This window comes from Papaver somniferum, chromosome 1 (genome assembly GCF_003573695.1).
Source record: "Papaver somniferum cultivar HN1 chromosome 1, ASM357369v1, whole genome shotgun sequence".
Taxonomy (NCBI): domain Eukaryota; kingdom Viridiplantae; phylum Streptophyta; class Magnoliopsida; order Ranunculales; family Papaveraceae; genus Papaver; species Papaver somniferum.
In genome coordinates, this window is record NC_039358.1 from 236,450,854 (window position 1) to 236,470,368 (window position 19,515).

The window sequence follows — 19,515 nt, forward strand, 5'->3', positions numbered from 1 at the left end:
AATACAACAGTAAGGTTGTGAAGTAAGAGAAGTAATCACCAGGGGGTGATGTGTGAGAAGACAACAAAAGGAGGTTAATACCTATGAGTTATTGAGTTTGAGACGTCACAAGGTTGTGAGCGTAAAACAAGATTGTAGGCGAGTGAAGTCTATAAGTTGAGTGAAGCAATCCCAGTGGGGATTTTGCTAGAGAAGTGACGAAATTCCATGATGGAATTTGAAGTGTTGAGTGGAAATCCTGCTAGTGAAGTGGGTAAACAAGTGTTGAGTTTGAGCTACAATGCTCGGTGAAGAAAATTTAAGGTGAGCTATAATGCTCGGTGATGAGTTATTGGTTTTGTGTTTGGTTAGCAAGTTGAATAGAGCACAAAGAGGTGTTTCTAGCTTGTTAAAAATGGTGTTCCGCTGCGATGAAGAAGAAAGTGAAAGAAACTTGTGCTGGTTGCGATGGTATGAAGATTGTTGTTAAGCAAAATTAGAAGATTGCTTCATTTTTAGTTGGTTTGCTGTTTGAGTTTCGTTTTTTAGTTAGTTTGATGTTTGTGCTTTGTTTTTTATTTGAGTTTGAGTTTGATTGACGGAATTCCGGTGTGATCATGAAGTTGGGATGAGCTATTATCGAGTATCAAGGAGTAAGGGTTTGTTGGCGGTTTCTTTGAAGAAGAATGAGAAAAGACAAGAACGTGTTAACGTTTATCTATGGAAGAAGAGGAATCGAAAATGAGAAAAGACAAGGACGTACTAACGTCGATCAATGGAAGAAGATGAGGAGTATAAGAGGGTTACGAAATTCTTATTAAATGATATCTTGGTTTAAGGGAGGATGTTGGAAGTTAAACCAAGATATGGTATTTTGAGTTCTAGAGAGCTCTAGAAGAGTTCTATTTAGATTTTGTGTTATGTTAGGAAAGTGTGTTTTTTTTAGAATTTTATTTTATTAGGAAAGTACTTTGAGTGATTTTCAAGTTTGTGAGACTATAAATAGGCTCTTTAGCCATGAGTTAATGTACACCAAAACTGATTATCAATGTAATCGTTTTATTATTTCCGCGTGTACTCTCCTCTCTCTTGCTCGATCCTACAAGAAACTAACATTACCTGAAAAATTACATGGTCGGAAAATAATTAAGGCTTGCTTTTTAGTGCCAAGATGTTTCCAATGTTGACTATCACCAAGCATAATATGATGAAGAGAAGGATGATCACTAAGAACATGGTTTGTCTAGAACCCCCCACGACTATATAAAATTCAACTGGTCCAGGTCCTGCATATCCATATTGTCCAGCCACTTGGTCCCATTTCCCGTATCCAAGCCCTTCATCATGACCACCTAAATTTGGAAACGATGGCTGGTCATATCCATATTGTCTAGCCGCTTGGTTCCACGGTCCGTCTCCAAGTCCTTCATATTGACCACCTCTGTTTTGAAGCCATGGCGGTGGTGACGCGTCCTTTGGTTCCGATTGACGTCTTGCATTTTTGGGTTTGGGACTTTTACCTGAATTACTAGTACTCCCTCCGGCAATTCCCTCCAAATCTTTAAAAAAAAATGACCCATAGAGCTAAAATCCATTAAATTTTCAAAAATAAAATAATAAATCATGCTTCATTTGTTAAAGCTCTGCCTGAGTTAGAATTGGTTGTATAATACCAATTAATTCAATTGAATGAACTAATTTTATTTTATTTTTTAAAAATAATTCTTTGTTTTACAAATACCTAACTGTTTTCGAATTGCCTCAACTAGATCTTTCATAAGTTGTTCACTTCCTTTATTTTGATCCCAGAAGTCCTCCACCTTATATTCCTGCGATTTCAGTAACATTTTACGCTATAAATGATTAACTAATCACATCACTAAAGGTTATAATTTCAACAATTAATCACATCAGCAATTTCCCATCCAACAGTCAAGAGGAAAACCACAAAATACAGACCAAGTAACCGAGAGATTAAATTTTTGAAACAAAGATAAGACTTACTTGGCCATTTATCATCACCCGGCGATGATTATTCTCAGCTACCAATTGCTTCTCATTCCTCGATAAACCGGCCATTTGCTGTTTCACATGGAGAAACTCACTTACACGGATTATTAATATAGCAGACTCTCATCATTTCTTGATAGACAAATTAATTTCCAAATAATGGAACAGGGTATCAAAGAAGTTAGAGACAAATTAAATACTAAATGTTTTATTATCATTTTGTTTTTATTAATTAAAGGAGGTAGGTAGAGTGGTTAGAGGGAGAGACGACTTTTAACAAAACTGATTGTGAACTGAGAATCATTCTGGAGAATAACACCGCCTATAAGAATGACCCTTCGGAGTTCGAACGGTCTCCTTCACTAAACATTAGTCCAATTACAAGTTATTTTATCTAGAACTTCTTAAAATTAATCCGCGATAAGTTAATAGGTTCTCTAAAATATTATTTTTGTCAGTCTCGACTTAGGTCGGTGTGCTAAATTAATAATCTCGATAAATTTGTAAGATAATAAAAAATTTAAGTTTCCAATAAGATCCGATTAATGTATAAATTTATAATCAGTGTAATAACATTATATTACGGTGCTTATTAAAATAAGGAGAGATCCCATTACACTTTTATTATCATATTATCTCACATGTTGGATGTCGGTTTTGCGAATAAAAACCAAACCGTTACGGTTACGGATATGAAGCTAATATTTTGGGGATATGTTACTATTAGATAGCTCTACGTTTGATACGGGACGTATTTGAAGCCTTTTATTATGCGAGTCTTGTTAGTCAAGTGCAGGTCCATTGCTTTGTTCTTTTAATCTGTTTCGTTAGGGTTTATTATAGTTTGATCAGATTTCCATAAGTCAGTTAGTTTGCTGAGTCAAATAAGATATGGAACCCCATATATAGATAAGTGATAATTTTGTTGCAGCGGGATATTTAGGGATTTAAGTCAGTTAGGATAAACTACACATAAAGTGTAGTTCAGGTCAGTTCTTCGGGCTATAAATAGTTGATTGCTTTATCGTTGTAAGTAGTTTGGATTAGCTCGATTGAAGTTTACGGTCAAGTAAGTTTATCTTTGGTTATTAAACCTCTTATTATTGATTTATATCTTGAATTATCAGTTTATTATCTTGTGACCTCTCTTGGATTAGAGAGTTGATCTTTACAGTTTGGAGTGGATTCTCCTAGTTTCTGTTACCTTTTTCTATTTGCTTCCGCGTGCTATATCAGGTGGATTCAGAGCCACAGTTCTATCTGAAAGTCATTGAGATACATTACTCAATCAAGATGACAAACGATGGGAATAATGGTGAAAACGTTGGTGAGAAGAATGGCGCCAAAGACTCGATGCTGTTGATTATCGAAGCGCAAGACAACATCATTGCTGGCATAGGGGAAACGTTGGTATCTCACACAAAAATTTTGAAAGATTTACAAGAGTCAATGAAAGATTTGAGGCTGGTTAAACCTGACCATGCTGAGAATAATCGTCAAGGAGATTGGCGACCTTATGGTCGTTTCCAGAATATGAACCAACAATGATTCAACTCCAGAAGCTTTGAGAGTTGTGATCGTTATGGAGCCATAAATCGTTGGACTTCGAGAGTAGGTCCGAGACTGCAAGCTAATATGTACGAATCTACGGAAGAACCTAGATTCCAAAAGGGTGGTGCTGTTTCGAGAGTTCCTTGGAACGAACAGAACAATAATGGTTTGAGGAAAAAAAATACTCGTGATTTTTATGGGTTTTCTGAGTTTGATTTTGCTCCTGACAGTTTCATGGATTTTGAAGACGGAGAAGATGTTGTACTGAAGAAGCCCACACATGATCAGATGAACGGAAGGAGAGACTTCCATAACACTGCCCAAGACAATCCTAACATGGTGCAACGTCGTCTTATATATGGATATGAATCAAAATTTCATGGACGAACTATCCCGTTTGAGATGGAAGATGAGGAGATGGGACCTGAATTCTTTTGCGAGGATGGTTCTCACTTCAATACAACACATGAAGAAGGTGATTCTAAGTCATCTTATAAGATGAAGATGGAAATACCGACCTATGATGGGAAGATCGACATCGAAGGGTTTTTAGATTATCTTGCTGCTATTGAAGACTTATTTGAATGTATGAAGATTCCTGAATCTCAACAGGCAAAATTGGTGTCTTACAAGCTGAAAGGAGGAGCTGCATCTTGGTGGCGGCAGACAGTTCACAATAGGAGAATTCGGGGTGAACCGATGGTCACTTCTTGGGGTCAAATGCGACGTCTTATGAAAGCTTGATTCCTCCCTAATGACTATGCACAGAAGATTTCCAAAGTTATCAACAATGCTCACAAAGAAGTAGACCAATTGACGAGTATACAGAGGAGTTTTACCGATTGGGTTCGAGAGTCAATCTTCCAGAGACCGAGGCACAGCAAGTTAGTCATTATTTAAGCGGTTGGATCCTGAAATCAAAGAGGACCTTTACCTCCATCCCATACAAATAGTCACAGAAGCTGTAAGCCTAGCTCAAAGGATCGAGTTGCATCCTAAGATGGGAACAAAAACGCCAGTGAGCCAAAGCGAAGCAAGTCATCACTTGAAGCGACTCAAACTGAATTGTCAGCAACACCGTCTAATTTTCAGCCATCACAGCCAACTAAGGTACCTACAATCGACTCTTCTACAGTCAAAAAGGTTAACAATCCTTATGTGAAACCTTCTGGAGATAAATGTTATCGTTGTGGACTGGCTGGACATCACTCCAATGAATGCCCAAAGCGACGACCAGTGGGACTTGTCGAAGATGAAAAAGCTATAGATGGAAAGTTGTACGAAGAAGAGGAAGCTGTTGATTGTGTTTTTGCTGATGACTTCAAGGGCACTTTTATGGTGGTTAGAAAAGTAGTCCAATGTGAAGGAAAGAATAGGAAAGTACTCCTTGTTCCAAAAGTAGATGAAGAATCTCAAAGGAAGAAACTTTTCATGTTCAAAGGCATTATCCTAGAAAAGGTATGCGATTTTATTATTGATAGTGGTAGTATTGAAAATCTTGTGTCGTTGGGATTAGTTCGAGAACTTGGTTTACCAACAGAGCCACACCCACATCCTTATCGTGTTGGTTGGATCAAGATAGGGCTGGAAACTAGAATTAAAAGGGTTTGCAAAATTCCAATTGCTTTTGGAAGAGTTTACCGTGACAGTATCTTTTGTAAAGTAATAGACATGGATTCATGTCATGTCATTCTGGGAAGGCCTTGGAAATTTGATGTTGATGCTCTTTTTCGTGGCAAGGAAAATAGCTACGAGTTTTATTGGAGGGGAACAAAGGTGTTGTTGTTGCCAACCAAGAAAAATCAAGTCAGAGAGGAGAAATGCGTGCTACCAATCAAGACTCTTATTGGTCTTGCTGCCAACAAAGATGTTAAGTTTAACATTGCCGCTACTCAAGGCAAACTCGAGGCGAGTTTAGTCGCGGCGGGGGAGCCTGATACGGGACGTATTTGAAGCCTTTTATTATGCGAGTCTTGTTAGTCAAGTGCAGGTCCATTGCTTTGTTCTTTTAATCTGTTTAGTTAGGATTTATTATAGTTTGATCAAATTTCCTTAAGTCAGTTAGTTTGCTAAGTCAAATAAGATATGAAACCCCATATATAGATAAGTAATAATTCTTTTGCAGCAGGATATTTAGGGATTTAAGTCAGTTAGGATAAACTACATGTAAAGTGTAGTTCATGTCAGTTCTTCGGGCTATAAATAGTCGATTGCTTTATCGTTGTAAGTAGCTTGGATTAGCTCGATTGAAATTTACAGTCAAGTAAGTTTATCTTTGGTTATTAAACCTCTTATTATGATTTATATCTTGAATTATCAGTTTATTATCTTGCGACCTCTCTTGGATTAGAGAGTTGATCTTTACAGTTTGGAGTGGATTCTCCTAGTTTTTGTTACCTTTTTCTATTTGCTTTCGCGTGCTATATCAACGTTCCTACCGAAAATGATTGTATTCCTAGATGTATAATACAACCATCTACTACTTTGAAATTGAGTCGTTGAAAATCAACGGGTTTCTGGCCGTCGAAATTAACTCGTAGATTGTGATGTTTTATATTGCGGAATGTGCTCATTTTTGGTAAGCATGTAGAACTTGGTATGAGGAACATATACTCAAAATATTATCTTCAAATCCGTTATGACTTGGTTTTATTCACAAAAATGACGTCTAACGTGTGAGATAGTGTGATAATAAAAGTGTGAAGGGATCCTTCCTCTATTAGAATAGGCATCTATAGTTATTTGTTTTTGCATACATTTATAATATATTAGACATCATCTTTAATTTTTTGTACTCCCTTGAGAGGTTCCGAAATAATTTTATTGTGTTCTTTTTTTATTATTATTTTTGATTTTAACATCAAAGTATATACATTTAAACTCATAATATGCCATAAAATAACTAGAATATAATTTGAAATGACGATAAAATATCAAGATATTTGATACTACCCATTTATTTTAGATATTTAAAGTTAAATTTTATATGTTTCAATATAATAATAACTTATTAACTTGTCGATAAATTAATATTTCGGTAAATTGATAGAATTTAGAGAAATTAGGTAAATTTCCCAAATATTTTTAAAACATGGTTCTAATTCTAATTGCAGGAAATCCTACAACACACCCCTTGTATTATCATGACTATGATTTCTAGATCTAAATTTATTTGATATGAAAATAAAGATAAAAATAATGAAAATAGAAAATAAGACACAAGATTTACGTGGTTCGATCAATTTGATCTACATCCACGGGGTTAGGTTTCACTATGATCATTGAATTACATATGAATTACATTGAGACTCCATTAATGAGTATTTGGAGCTCTCTCTCTGTCTCTGGTTTTTGGGGAAGAATAAGATGATAATAATAATACAAGTTACTTTTCTCTCTCCTACCTTTCTATTTATATAGATATTTGCATAGTGGATGACATCTCATATGTGGTCGGATACAGCTAACATTTTCCCTAATTTCGGAATCACCGTGCGATGTTCTCGCAGGCTCACGTTGGATCTTAATTTGCACACATGCTACGTTCTCTCACAAGCTTCCCTACATTCTCGCGAGATCTTATTATTGTGCGATATTTGGATACTACATCTTGCCTCTTTTTTATTGAATATTGCTTGAAGAGCAATCTTTAAGGAAAAATCCGTCTTGTTGAAGTTGTTGGAGTAGTCTTTAATCTTTGTTGATGAAGGAACGAGCGAAAGAATACTGGATTTTAAAAGTACGTACTTGCCTCTATTCTTTTGTGAAGTTCCGGAATGTTGCGAAGTAAATAAGAAGTATCATCTTTTGAAGTATGCGAAGTATGAAGTACCCTTGAAGAAGTATAAGAATCATGAAGTATCCTTGATGAAGCATAAGAAATATTCAATTCTCGAAATGTAAGAAGTATCCATCCTTGAATGAGAATAATAAGTATTGCCTCTATTCATGCGAAATTATTACTCCATTTTGGTAATTCTTGCCGAGAAGATAAAGAACATGAAATGTTTTCTTGGTAATCCATAGTTGCCTCTGTTCTTTATCTATGAGGGTAGAATCTTTGAGAAAATATTGAATGTGCGAATTGTTTCTTCATTCTCATCTTTCCTCTGTCTCATGTGTTTGTGCTCATGCAATAGTATAATCTCTTAAAGTTGCTTATAATTGTGCGAAATAATTGAGCGAAATGATCATATCGTTCGGAATAATCACATTCTGCGAAATAATCAAATTCTGCAAATTTCGGACACACTCAGGGAAATTCTGAATAACCCTGCGAAATTCTGAATAATCCTGCGAAATTCTGAATAGTTCTGCGAAATTCTGTATAGTTCTGCGAAATTCTGAATACTTCTGCGAAATTCTGAATAATTGAGCGAGATAATCACATCACTCGGAAGAATCATATTCTGCGGAATTCTGACACATTCTACAAAATTTTGAATCATTATGCGAAATTCTGAATCATTCTGTGAAGTTCTGAATAATCTTGCGAAATTCTTGAATAATCCTGTAAATTCTGAATAATCCTGAATAATTCTGCTAAATTCTGCGATATTATTGTGAAATTCTACAATATTATTCCATACAGTTTTGTAAAGTACTTATGCGAACAAAATGCTTATGTGATAATTATGTTATGAAATGTGTATGCGATGTTTATGTCATGAAATGCTTATGCAATTCTTTTATGATGCGAGTATGATGCTTGTATGATGAGAATGCTTATCTATTGCAATGTATAGTTAAGGTTTGTGTTACTTAGCTCATTTTTCCGTCTAAAATTGATGTAGCTTTAAATTGCTTTCATTCTTCGTTTCTCTGCCTTTTTCTTTAGTGTATGCATTTTTCTTCGTGTAGTTATTGTTCTTCACAAGTTCTTACTGATAGACACATTTTTGTGTCTAATTTGATCTCAATACTATTATTGTTGGCACTCGATTTTGTACTAATTTTGTTATTTTATGTATTTGTAGGTATTTTTTGGAAATAAATATTTTTGGAAAATTCGGCTCGAAAAGTTGATTTTGTCACCCGGAGGACAAGTGTTATTCGGACTCTCGCTTTTGGATAAGGGGTAACCTAATTACTAAAGGGCACCCCCTGGTCACCCCAAGGCAGCTGCTATTCGCACCCCAGTGTTATCAACTGGCAGATTTAGGGTTGGCAGTTTGGACGGGATTAAAGGAGACTTAACGACCCAAATTGATTGGGTTTGTTCCTAGGGCCTAGACAGAGCTGGTATGGGTGTTCAAATCGATTTAGTTGGGTTGGATAATCGTGGGATGCGAAAACAGGGAAGTTGAGTTATTCTCGGCATTTTCTTGTTTATATGGAAGTTACGTGACCAAATGGGTAAGAAGTTATCCTGTTTGATTTGAATACATCCTATGAAGATTTGGAGAGGTTAAAACAAGCCAGCAGACGCGTGCATGGAAAGAAAATTTCTTGGGAATATTTTCATTCACTGCCGAGTAATGGGAAGATTTTTTGGATTAATGAGAAGTTATTCTTGGTCCAAAGGTGTATAAATATAACTCTTGGGTTAGCATAGAAGGTTGTCGAGAGTTGGGAGGAGAGAAGGAACGCTGCAGAATCGAGAACCATGATTTCTCTCTGCTGCTGCTGCTGCCATTGATGAAGATGAAGAACACGAGGAACATACAGCCAAAGACCGTCGTTATTCAACAGTGTCTAAGACGCACGTCCGCGGGTCGTAGTTCGTCGTACAACAGCAGTTATCATTTATCGTTCTTCTTGTAACAGCTGAACAACGCCTTTGCAACAGTTATTTCTGTTGCGATTTTTCTGTTCAACTGTTTTACACCTTTTCATCATTTGTAAACCACTTTTTGAGCAATAAATAATTATTTTGAGAGCATTTTTACTATGATGAGCTAAAACCCAACACTGGGACGACGGAGGAGGCCAAACTTCATACTTGGGGTAATTTCATTTAATTCTTTTTTATGACTTTTGCATTAATTTAAAATTGAAATATGATTTGAATTAATTGGTTGTTATTTAATTTGATGATGTATGCTTGGCTTAGGTGTTTTGATACATCATGCTTAGGACTTACAATCAATGTTTTGAAAATCTACTTTGGCAAAATAAGAGTCCATATAATTTATGTTTTGAGCGATTATTGTCGAGAATAAATCATTGAGCCCTATGTTATGAAAATTGGCCGAATCATTAGTCCCAGGACCTCTACCAATTTGTTAATATTTTTATTTTTAAATCTTTACAAGTCCGAGAAACGAATCCCTTATTTATCCCTTAAAAAATATTATAACACTTACTTGTGTTTCATCTTCCCTCTTTCCTGGACTATTAGTATCTCATAACAGTATGATCATAATATCAAGTCTGCGGCATTTTCACTGCCTCAGTTTCATTTCCATGTATATATTCGCAAGCTTATTTGCTTACATATAATCATTTTCGCAAGCTTATTTGCTTACATATAATAATTTTCGCAAGCTTATTTTCTTACTTATCTTCTTATATGGTCTTATTTTGCCTTCCTAGTTAAAGGTATTATTTTGCCACCTCTTGTCATTGCGAAAAAATCGCAGGACGTTTTTGCACTTTCATGCAAAAACCCATTGATCTTGCCTTAACTTTTTCTTTTGTATTATGGCCTCTTCAGGAATGTTGCGACAATATGACAGGCCTAAATATTCTTGCGAAAATAAAGCCCCATGACATTTTCGTCTTGCCACGAAATTGCAGGACGTCTTCGCACTTTCATGCGAAAACCCATTGATCTCGTCTTATCTTTTTCTTTTGTATTATTGTCTCTTCAGGATTGTTGCACAAATATGACAAGCCTTAATACCCTTGCGAATAAAAAGCCTCATGACATTTGCGTCTTAAGACACTTATCATCTCCCTAATGGAGGGTGCCGCCCTTATCTCCCCCCTGGTGGCCCCTTCAAGGAGGCGTACTTCTACTATACAAGGTTAGCTCCTCCCATCCGGTCTTAACAACAACCAGTTGTTTTCGCAGCCTCTTATCCCTTTTACCTATAGGGCTTATGGTTACGAGACTGCACCCTAAGTGGGGTTTTCTTCGGGCCGAGTGCAGTATAAGCCAAGACTTGTCAAGAATGGCAAGGACGCTTCAAACGCCCCTGGCACTCTTGACTCAACCGTGTACCTCGGCGCCTTGATCGGATCTTCACTCCTTGGGAGAGTCCTTATTACCTTAGTCGCCCAACCTAAGTCATATGCTTAATCTGAGAATCCAAGGTGCCTCTCCCGGATGGGCTTTATTGACCCCAAATCTCCATGACTCAGGTTCCAGGGGCGGTGTAACCTTTTCCCTGAGTCATGATACAGGTACCCCCTTCTATGACGTACTTTAGGTCTTAAATTTTATTCGCGAACTAGGGTGTACACCATAAAGGTTCGCCCCTATCTGCGAAATTTTATTCGCGTTTTTGCGAAATTTTCGCGTCTCTTTGTTTCTGCAAAATGTTGTTTCTTTATTCTCTCATTCATCTTTTCATTTCTGTCATCTCTTTCATTCATTCTTTTATTTATGTCATTTCTTTCATCCACTCTTTCATTCTCATAATATCATATCATTTGAAGCAAAGTAAATATTCAAGAGAAATTCTAATACATTATAATTCTGAAATCTTTGTAATTCTGTGATTGTTTCGCATTTTGTAAATCAAATCAAAAATCTTTTTATTCTATGTAAAAGAAATATTCTAGAGAAACATATAAATTAAATTTTTTCAGTTGTCTGTAATTTTGAAATCTCGCAATCTTTGTAGTTTTGAAGTCTTTGTAATCTTGAAATCTTAGTAATATTTATTATCTTTGAAATCTTGAAATCTTTGTAGTCGTGCGATCGAATCGCTTTTTTGTAAATAAAATCAAAAATCTTTTTATTCGTTCTAAGTATAAAGTAAAATGTTCAAGGAAGTGGTACTTATCTTTCATGTGAGTCGCTGTTGTTGTCAAAGAAGTGAATAAATGCCTTGAAATGTATGAATTTCGCGCAGCAAAAAGAAGTGTGAGAAGTGAGACTTGAACCCTTGATCTGCTTCTTGGATTTTCTCGCACCATACCAACTGTGCTAAGCCTCTTTTGCGAAATAATCAAAGTTCTTGCGAAGTAATCAAATTCCAACTGTGTAAGAGGCAATTCTGTATAAAATTCGCATAATAAAAATAAACATGCGAAAAGCAAGATTTGATCCCGCGACCTGCTGCTTGCATTCATTCCTCCTAACCAACTGTGCTAACCCTCTCTTGCAAAATAATCAAAGACTCTGCGAAGTAATCAAATATCAACTCCGCGAAATGAATATTTGCGAAGCAAAAATAATTTGATCGCAGGGAGAATCGAACCCATGTCCTCTAGTTTGCATACTCCTTCTCTGACAATTTGCGCTACTTTTTGCTTGCAAAAGAAGCACACAATGGTGTACTTTATCCCATTTCTTCGCCTTTAGGATTTCAAAAATGTGCAACAAATTAAGGTTGATGAGGGATTCGAACTCTAGTCTTACAACTCACTCTAGCGAAGCTTGACCAACTGTGCCACCTCTTGTTTGCGAACTAATGAAACAATATTGCGAAATTATTCATTTTTTCGCTATCTGTAAAAAGAAGAAAACTATGCTCAAGAAAAATATGTGTCTCTGCAAAATTCGAACCCGTGACCTATCGCTTACTCGCTCCAGCTCAAACCATCTGTGCGAATTTCTGTTTGTGATAGAAATTGCAGTATCTGCCTCTTATCTTTTCTTCGTCCCTCCTTAACTTATTTCACATTTGCCTTCTTCTCCTGAACATGAAAATCTTCCACTAAAACTTCCATTTTCTCCTTAAATTTCACCACAACAACTAATTTTTTTCTCTCACTCTTTTCATGTCTTTGAATTGTTGATGATGTTTACTCCCTGAAAGTGTGATTTCTTCCATAAAACTTCCATTTTTGAACCTAAATTTTGTAGATCTAGAAAAATATGAACAGTAGCTAATCTTCATGAAAATTTCTTGAATCAACAAGTTATAGGAAGGATAAATCCTTTACTCCTCCCTGTTTCTAGCGCCATTATGTAATTGCAAGAAATCCTACAACACACCCCTTGTATTATCATGACTATGATTTCTAGATCTAAACTTATTTCATATGAAAATAAAGATAAAAATAATGAAAATAGAAAATAAGACATAAGATTTACGTGGTTCGATCAATTTGGTCTACATCCACGGGGTTAGGTTTCACTATGATCATTGAATTACATATGAATTACATTGAGACTCCATTAATGAGTATTTGGAGCTCTCTCTCTGTCTCTGGTTTTTGGGGAAGAATAAGAAGATAATAATAATACAAGTTACTTTTCTCTCTCCTACCTTTCTCTTTATATAGATATTTACATAGTGGATGACAGCTCATATGTGGTGGGATACAACTAACATTTCTCCTAATTTCGGAATCACCGTGCGATGTTCTCGCAGGCTCACGTTGGATCTTAATTTGCACACATGCTACGTTCTCTCGCAAGCTTCCCTATATTCTCGCGAGATCTTATTATTGTGCGATATTTGGATCCTACACTAATGGACGAGTAAAAGTTAGTATGAGTGAATGGACACCAAAAATTAGCAAGAATGAATCCGGATTCATCCTGACTTAAACTTAAGAAATAGCAAGAGTGAAACTCGATGCATCTTGATGTAAATTAAAAATAAGAAAAAATATTTGAAAATGGGCAGGATGAAATTGTTTACATCCTGATTATTTTTTTACATTCTCGTCCATTTAAACAGTATCAAATTTTACATGTCCTTTTCACTTAGAAATTGTCCTTATTGAATTAATTGACCAATTTTGTGTAGAATTTAGCAATCCCAAGACTATTAATTTATCGAAGTTTGTTGTATATAAAAGAACAGAGTTCATCGATCGCAAAAAAAGAAAAAAGAACAGAGTTCTTTTCTCAGAAAATTCGTGCTAAGAAGATGATGTTTCCGTCTTCAAATAATGGGAGGGAGAATTGAAGGACCTAGAACCTAACAAACAAAATACTTATTATTTAATTAATTTGTATATATTGATTGAAGTAGGTCAGGTAGATAGAGTGGTTAGAGGGGGAGAGAGACCACTTTACAAAAATTGATAGTGAACTAACGGATAATTGCTTGCGGCTTGAAGCATAACATAATTAATCTATTTTTCTAATAAAAATGCTAAAAGTTAGGCCTCGTAGATGAGTTGGAATCTTGGACGGACGGTTTAACATTTAGATTAGTCTTAAATTTAATTTTGGTTGTATGCATAAAAGAGATGAGCTGCAAGAATGCGAAAGGGAAGAAGATGATCTATTTTGTTGGGTAAGACTTGTTCTATGATTCGATGTATTTGATGGAAACTTTGAAGAATAGATTTAATCTCGTCGTGTATTTGTATTTGAAGGAAATGTGAAGAATTTCCAAAAAACTTGATTAGATTTTGATGGAAATTTTGTCAAACTTTAAATACGACTAGAAGAGACAAAGCGTACTGATCGACATTGAACATATTAGTCACCCTACATAATTATGGCCTCCTAGAGACGGCCGGCCACAAGAGAATCCACGAAATTTAACTTGCTGATGTTTGAAAGTGAGAAAATTTGAAATTACATGCACGCATGATAAGTCTTGGTTCTAATATGAACATACTACAGTACTTCTTCCTTCCTGACAACAGTGCCTTGACAAGAATACCGGTACTGATCCCTAAAACAGTAATACCAATTGGAATTATCCAAAGCGGCATTGGTGCCGATTTTGGTCTTGCATTTTTACTTTTGGCGCTTTTACCTGAACTTCCTCGGGCATCTTTCCCACGACCTTCAATAGAAATTACAATTGAGCTAAAATCCATTAATTACCAGAACCCTGAGTTTAAATTAAATTTGGCTGTATATAATATAATCTCAATCTTATAATAGAGCTAAAATCCATTAAATTTTCAAAAATAAAATAATAAATCATGCTTCATTTGTTAAAGCTCTGTCTGAGTTAGAATTGGTTGTATAATTACCAATTAATTCAATTGAATGAACTAATTTTTTATTTTATTTTTCAAATAATTCTTTGTTTTACAAATACCTAACTGTCTTCGAATTGCCTCAACCAGATCTTTCATAAGTTGTTCACTTTGTTTATTTTGATCCCAGAAGTCCTCCACCTTATATTCCTGCGATTTCAGTAACATTTTACGCTATAATTGATTAACTAATCACATCACTAAAAGGTTATACACAATTTCCCATCCAACAGTCAATAGGAAAACCACAAGATTCAGACCAAGTAACCGAGAGATTAAATTTTTGAAAAAAAGAAGACTTACTTGGCCATTTATCATCACCCGGCGGTGATTATTTTCAGCTACCAATTACTTCTCATTCCTCGATAAACCGGCCATATTGCTGTTATTGTTTCACACGTAGAAGTAACTATATATATCTTCACTTACTCGGATTATTATGTAGCAGACTCTCATCATTTCTTGATAGAGAAATTAATTTCCAAATAATGGAACGGGATGTCAAAGAAATTAAAACAAAATAGACAAATTGAATACTAAATGTTTTATTAATATTTTTTTTTATTAATTAAAGGAGGTAGGTAGAGTGGTTAGAGGGAAAGACGACTTTTAACAAAACTGATTGTGAACTGAGAATCATTTTGGAGAATAATACCACCTATTAGAATGACGCTTCGGAGTTAGAACCATCTCCTTCACTGAACATATGAGGGAGGAGGGAAGGATTGAGGTGAGGGAGTTCAAATTTTAAAGGAGGGAACGAGGGATTGACTCTTTTAAAAAGTATTGAAATATCTATAATATCCTTCTTCTTTTTTTCAGAAACCTAAAATCAATTAAACCCTCTCGTTTTCTTGTGAACCCTAATTTCACTTCCATCCTAGCAATATAGAGAGAAACTGACAATGAGCAAGTAGCCAAAGCGATATTGAAACCAGAGCCGTACATGAGTATTTTTTATTTTGGCAGTAAATCTTGTAACAAAATTGACTTAAAATCATGATACCCGCCTCTTGGATTTCCTCATGAACCATCAGATAGAAGAGAAAGGGAATATACAGCTAAAGAAGAAAGTAGTCAGACTCTTGACTGAAAATGGTGGCTCGGCTGATGTGATTAATGAAAACAGGTTATGTTGGAAAAAAATGGGTTTCACAAAGGATGAATGACACAGAGAAGAAATTGTTGCACTCCAAAACTTTCAAGGCTTGTATAAATTTCTTTTAGACAAATATTTCTACCCTCCCAATAACAATTGGCGATTACAACAGGTATGCGAAATATTGCCTTCAGGATACAATGAAAGCCCTGCAACGAAAACTGAATTCAAGGTTTGTACCCCTTGATTCAATCAAGAACACACAAAGAGATTTCTGATTTCTGATGATGCTTTTTGAAATAGAGAAAACAGATTGATTTTTCTTATATGTTAAACGAAACTGGGAGAAGCTATTTATAAAGGGTTTTGCACCTGTTGGGAATAGGTTTTTTATTCGCCAACAGGTTTCTATTCACGAAACGTCAGGTTCCTTCATCAACAGACATCAATGGTGTCTTTTGGATTCGAAATTTTCGAACAGGCTTTTATCGGCCAAATAAAACCTTCAGTTCAAAAAATTCTTCCGGGGGCGTTGCCCCCTTGAAACCCCCACCAGGGGCGGTCTCCCCTCGACCACAGCCTGGGAGGCGATGCCCCCAGGACCCCCTTTGGTTAGGGGCGTTGAAAATATTCCAACAGGTTAATCCAGCCGTGCATTAGTGAGAACTTTCGAAGCCAAAGCTTGACATCAAGCGAGGGTCCCTCTTATTCTCAAGAGTAATAATTAATATGTAGTAACAAGATCAATAAACGAAAAGTTCAAATCATGTTTAAAACTTTGATGTTAATTTATGTTGATGCTGATTGAAAGCTAAAGATGATAGGGAGGATAGATTTGATACTTATGATGAAATGAATTACTTTTCAACATTTTGACTTTGACCGGACGTTGACTGAAACTTTCTGAATTTCTTTCCTTCCTTAAATCCATTCTTTAGTAATGAGTTTGAACGTGAAATTTTGATTTCGTGTAATGGTATAGCTTTGAGTTTGGGTCTCAGTCAACGTATTTACCCAGTTTAACTGTCTTGACCACCTGATGAAAGTTAAAAATGTAAAGTAAATTTAATGTCTTTAGTTTTCATCAAAAATAAAAAATAAAACAAAAAGGATGGTGGATAAATGGATATTTATATAACTTATACCATAATTTTCTTATTCTAAGAGATTTGATTTATGTGGCTATACAACTTGGACAAATGAAAAGTTATTTATCATTTATGATGAAGAAGTTGAAGGAAATTTGAATAAGAGGATGATGTATTGGGTTTCTATTAATTTACTTTCTTGAGTGGAGAATTGATGAAAATTATAGCTTTCGGTTGATTTGATTTATATTTCTTTAACAGGGGGTTTGGACTTAAATATGATTATGTGGAGTTTGGGATGGATTTTAACTGGATGCCATTTGAGTGATTTGCAGTGGTGGTGGTGATGGTGGTGGGAGAAAAGAAGTAAATATCGTCAATTGTTTGTTTTTCTTTAAATAAAGGGATAATTGGATTTTAGTATTTCGGTTTTGTCCAACACTAGTCTTCGGCCCAATATTTGTCCAACGTTAGAGATTGTTACTTGGACTGGACGTTGACTTTCATTAACCATTAAAATTTTGGCTTCTGTTTACCAACTATTAAAAAAGTAAATAAAATATGATTATTTAACACTGTTGAAATCTTATTGATGTTGTGAACTCGAAATCTTCTCCTCATAAAAGTTGTTATACCCCCTAGTCCAAAATTAGAAGCTTACTAGAGCACCTCTGTCACGGTGGGGAGGGATGACCGGAAAAAAACAACGAAACACCTTTAATTGCATAACACTTTATACATCTTTTTTCTTGTTGGAATGTTATTTTGGAGGCATATACATCGTTTTAGTGGTTGAAAAACCAAATTAGTTGATGCATGAACTCAAATACGACTGTATAAATTATTATGCATCCTTTGTGGTAGCTACATAATTCATTATGCATCTTCTTTTTTTTTGTAATGATATTTTTAGGCATATACTACTTTTGTTTCAGAAAAGAGATACTCTCACAGTTTCAATTTTACCTAGAATATGCAAAATTGAAAAGGTGGAGGTATCACTATTTCTGAAACAGATTGAACGTATCACTTTTCCTGACACGACGTGAAAGTATCATTTTTACTGACACGAGGTGAAAGTGTCATTTTTCCTGACACGGAGGGAAAGTATCATTTTTCCTGACCCGAGAATATCATATTTCCTGACACGGGGTGAAAGTATCACTTTTCTTGACATGGGATGAAAGTATCACTTTTCTTGACATGGGTTAAAAGTAACACTCTTTCTGAAACGGGTTTAAAGTATCACTTTTTCTGAAACTGGGTGAAAGTATCACTTTTCCTAACACGGGGCGAAAGTATCATTTTTCCCGACACGGAGCGAAAGTATCATTTTTCCTGACACGATGCGAAAGTTTCTTTTTTTCAAACATGGCGTGAAAGTATCATTTTTCCTGACACGGCGTGAAAGTATCATTTTCCCGGACATGGCGTGAAAGTATCACTTTTCTTGACAGGATGTCAAGATACATAAAAAATTATAGTAATTGGACTAAATGGAATGGACAATTTTGTCCACTCAAAAGTAACCAAGAAAAACCACACGAAATTTTATTAGTGATAGGAATCTTTTATTAATATTCTATCCAAAAAATAACCATAAAAGGGGACTCTCTCACTTCGGACCTTGCAGTCGGTGAGCCCAACAAATAAGAGCGGTACTAAGAGCAACTGCAGTGGTGCGATCAAAACCAAAGATCAAAGATCAAAAAAAAGACCAAAGTTTGGGTTTAGTCCGTGTTGTGACGCAACGGTACATGATTAAAATTTCGTCAGGCGGACTTTAAAAGTCCGCCCCATTTTTTTTTTGTAAAATTTCATCAGGCGGACTTTAAAAGTCCGCCCCATTTTTTGTAAATTTCATCAGGCGGACTTTAAAAGTCCGCCCCATTCTTTGTAACTTTCATCAGGCGGACTTTAAAAGTCCGCCTCATTCTTTTTTTTTTTATTTAATTTGAATTTTCATCGGGCGTAATTTAAATCTCCGCCCGTTAACAAGCGTACTTTAAATTTACGCCCAGCAACAAGCGTACTTTAAATTTACGCCCGACTATATTGGAATTTGGGATTTGGTCGCGACCATATTTGGTCTGGAATTTGATCTTTGGTTGGGATTTGATCTTTACTCCGTCCCACTGTGTTACGATCTCATCCCAAATTTTTGGTTATACTCGCCCACTGTGGATGCTCTAAGGTACTAAAATTGAAAAAATGCCTACCAGAAGATGGACATGAAAATTACTAATTAAGGAGGAAAACGGATATATTTTTAAGACAATTTGTAAGACTATTTTGTAGTTGTAAGAAATTTTACAACTACACTCCACTATAACTGATTCAATCTATAGGTAATCATTATGAATTTTTGTTTTATTAATTGAAGATTGGGAATGTTCACAAAATAGATTCAAGTATTACAACAATTCTACTTGAAACCTAAGCTCAATTTCTCTCTCTTCCTATTTCTTCTCCAAGACTTGTCCTAAAATCCTCCTAGAAACAATGACCTCTCCCCTTTATATAGAATTTTACATAGTGGATGACAGCTAAGAAACCCATTATTCTCGGGATCACTATGCGACACATTCGCTCATATACAATCGCTCATCTTCGCATAGCATACTTCTTCCCATAATTCTTCACACTTTACTCGTGACTTTGCTGACATCATCTGGTGCGTCATCTCAACTTTGTTGTGTGCGGTGTTGTTCGCTTAAGTTATAT

General features: G+C 35.5%; 2 protein-coding genes across 2 annotated transcripts; both read right to left on the bottom strand.

The window, feature by feature from the left end:
• Positions 1-984: 984 nt before the first annotated feature.
• Positions 985-2,166, bottom strand: LOC113338864. Its single transcript, XM_026584267.1, has 3 exons — positions 1,984-2,166; positions 1,721-1,808; positions 985-1,538 (listed from the first exon to the last, which is right to left on the bottom strand). The coding sequence occupies exons 1-3, from the start codon at positions 2,056-2,058 to the stop codon at positions 1,126-1,128; spliced, it is 576 nt and encodes a 191-aa protein (XP_026440052.1). The 5' UTR covers positions 2,059-2,166; the 3' UTR covers positions 985-1,125.
• An 11,917-nt stretch (positions 2,167-14,083) lies between these two features.
• LOC113338874 lies at positions 14,084-15,049 on the bottom strand. The gene is made up of 3 exons (XM_026584276.1): positions 14,908-15,049; positions 14,667-14,754; positions 14,084-14,405 (listed from the first exon to the last, which is right to left on the bottom strand). Exons 1-3 carry the CDS (start codon positions 14,920-14,922, stop codon positions 14,155-14,157), a joined length of 354 nt encoding a protein of 117 aa, XP_026440061.1. The 5' UTR covers positions 14,923-15,049; the 3' UTR covers positions 14,084-14,154.
• Positions 15,050-19,515: the final 4,466 nt, after the last annotated feature.